Raw genomic sequence first — 891 nt, forward strand, 5'->3', positions numbered from 1 at the left:
GATGAGCCTGCCTGCGACAAAGGGTCACAAAATCCACCTCTCCTCTTGCGCCTACCCCCCCGCACACTGCCACTGCCACCTCCCGCACTCCCAGCTCAGCACTGGCCCCCACCCTGCCCACAGGGCCCTCCCCAGGCAGCACGAGGGCTGTGCAGCACCCCAGGGCTCACCCAGCGCTCCCGATGGTGCCCAGCCCGCCCTGGGCTGTGCCGACTTGCTGCTCCGACTTGGACTCCTCCTCCAGCATCTTCAGGATGTGCTTGAGCCCAGCTAAGCGCAACCCCACCGCCGAGCTACGGCTCTGGATCACGTCCACCACGGCTGCAACGCTGGCCAGCGAGCCGCTCTCGCTCACCCCCTCGGAGCTGCCCAGCACTGCCCGGAGGGACGGAGGCGTCAGGGCAGCAGCGACGCTCCAGCAGCTCCCGGGGTGCCACGCGCCCGCAGACCCAGCACCCGCAGGCCCCCCCACTTCAGGCAACCGCTGGCTGCACGGCCCCCCATGCCCTGCCCAGAGCCTTCCCCCGTGGAGGCAGCAGTGCCGCTTCCAGCACCGCGCCTGTGCCCCAGCGCCTAGCAGGACATTACCCTGGCTCTGCTCCTCCGTCACCTCTGGCAAGAACAGCCCTTCCCTCTCAAAGAGCTCGCTGAACAGCTGGGAATCCGACTTCACTGCCACGCTGTGCGCCTGGGGCGGCCCTACGGCTGCAGAAAGCTCTTCCTCCGCCGCCTTGGCCATCGTGCCTTTGGGGCCGGTGCTCCTGCAGCCGTCGCCCTCGGAGCACACTGCGCTGCTCCCTCCACCATCCTGCTCTGCCCCCCTGCCAAGGCAGTGTCTGCCGTAGACACGGGAGCCGCGCAGGGCACCCAGAGAGCTGCCCCGGCCCCGCT

General features: G+C 69.4%; 1 protein-coding gene across 1 annotated transcript in view; it reads right to left on the reverse strand.

Moving 5' to 3' along the window:
- LOC103617491 (cullin-9) overlaps positions 1-891 on the reverse strand; it is a gene marked incomplete at its 5' end in the record, with an annotated part of 17,456 nt that overhangs the window by 8,413 nt on the left and 8,152 nt on the right. Inside the window, 3 exon segments of the mRNA XM_017736949.1 lie at positions 56-101; positions 171-375; positions 589-889. Coding sequence (XP_017592438.1) covers positions 56-101; positions 171-375; positions 589-889 — 552 coding nt within the window.

This window comes from Corvus brachyrhynchos, unplaced genomic scaffold (genome assembly GCF_000691975.1).
Source record: "Corvus brachyrhynchos isolate BGI_N302 unplaced genomic scaffold, ASM69197v1 scaffold806, whole genome shotgun sequence".
NCBI lineage: Eukaryota > Metazoa > Chordata > Aves > Passeriformes > Corvidae > Corvus > Corvus brachyrhynchos.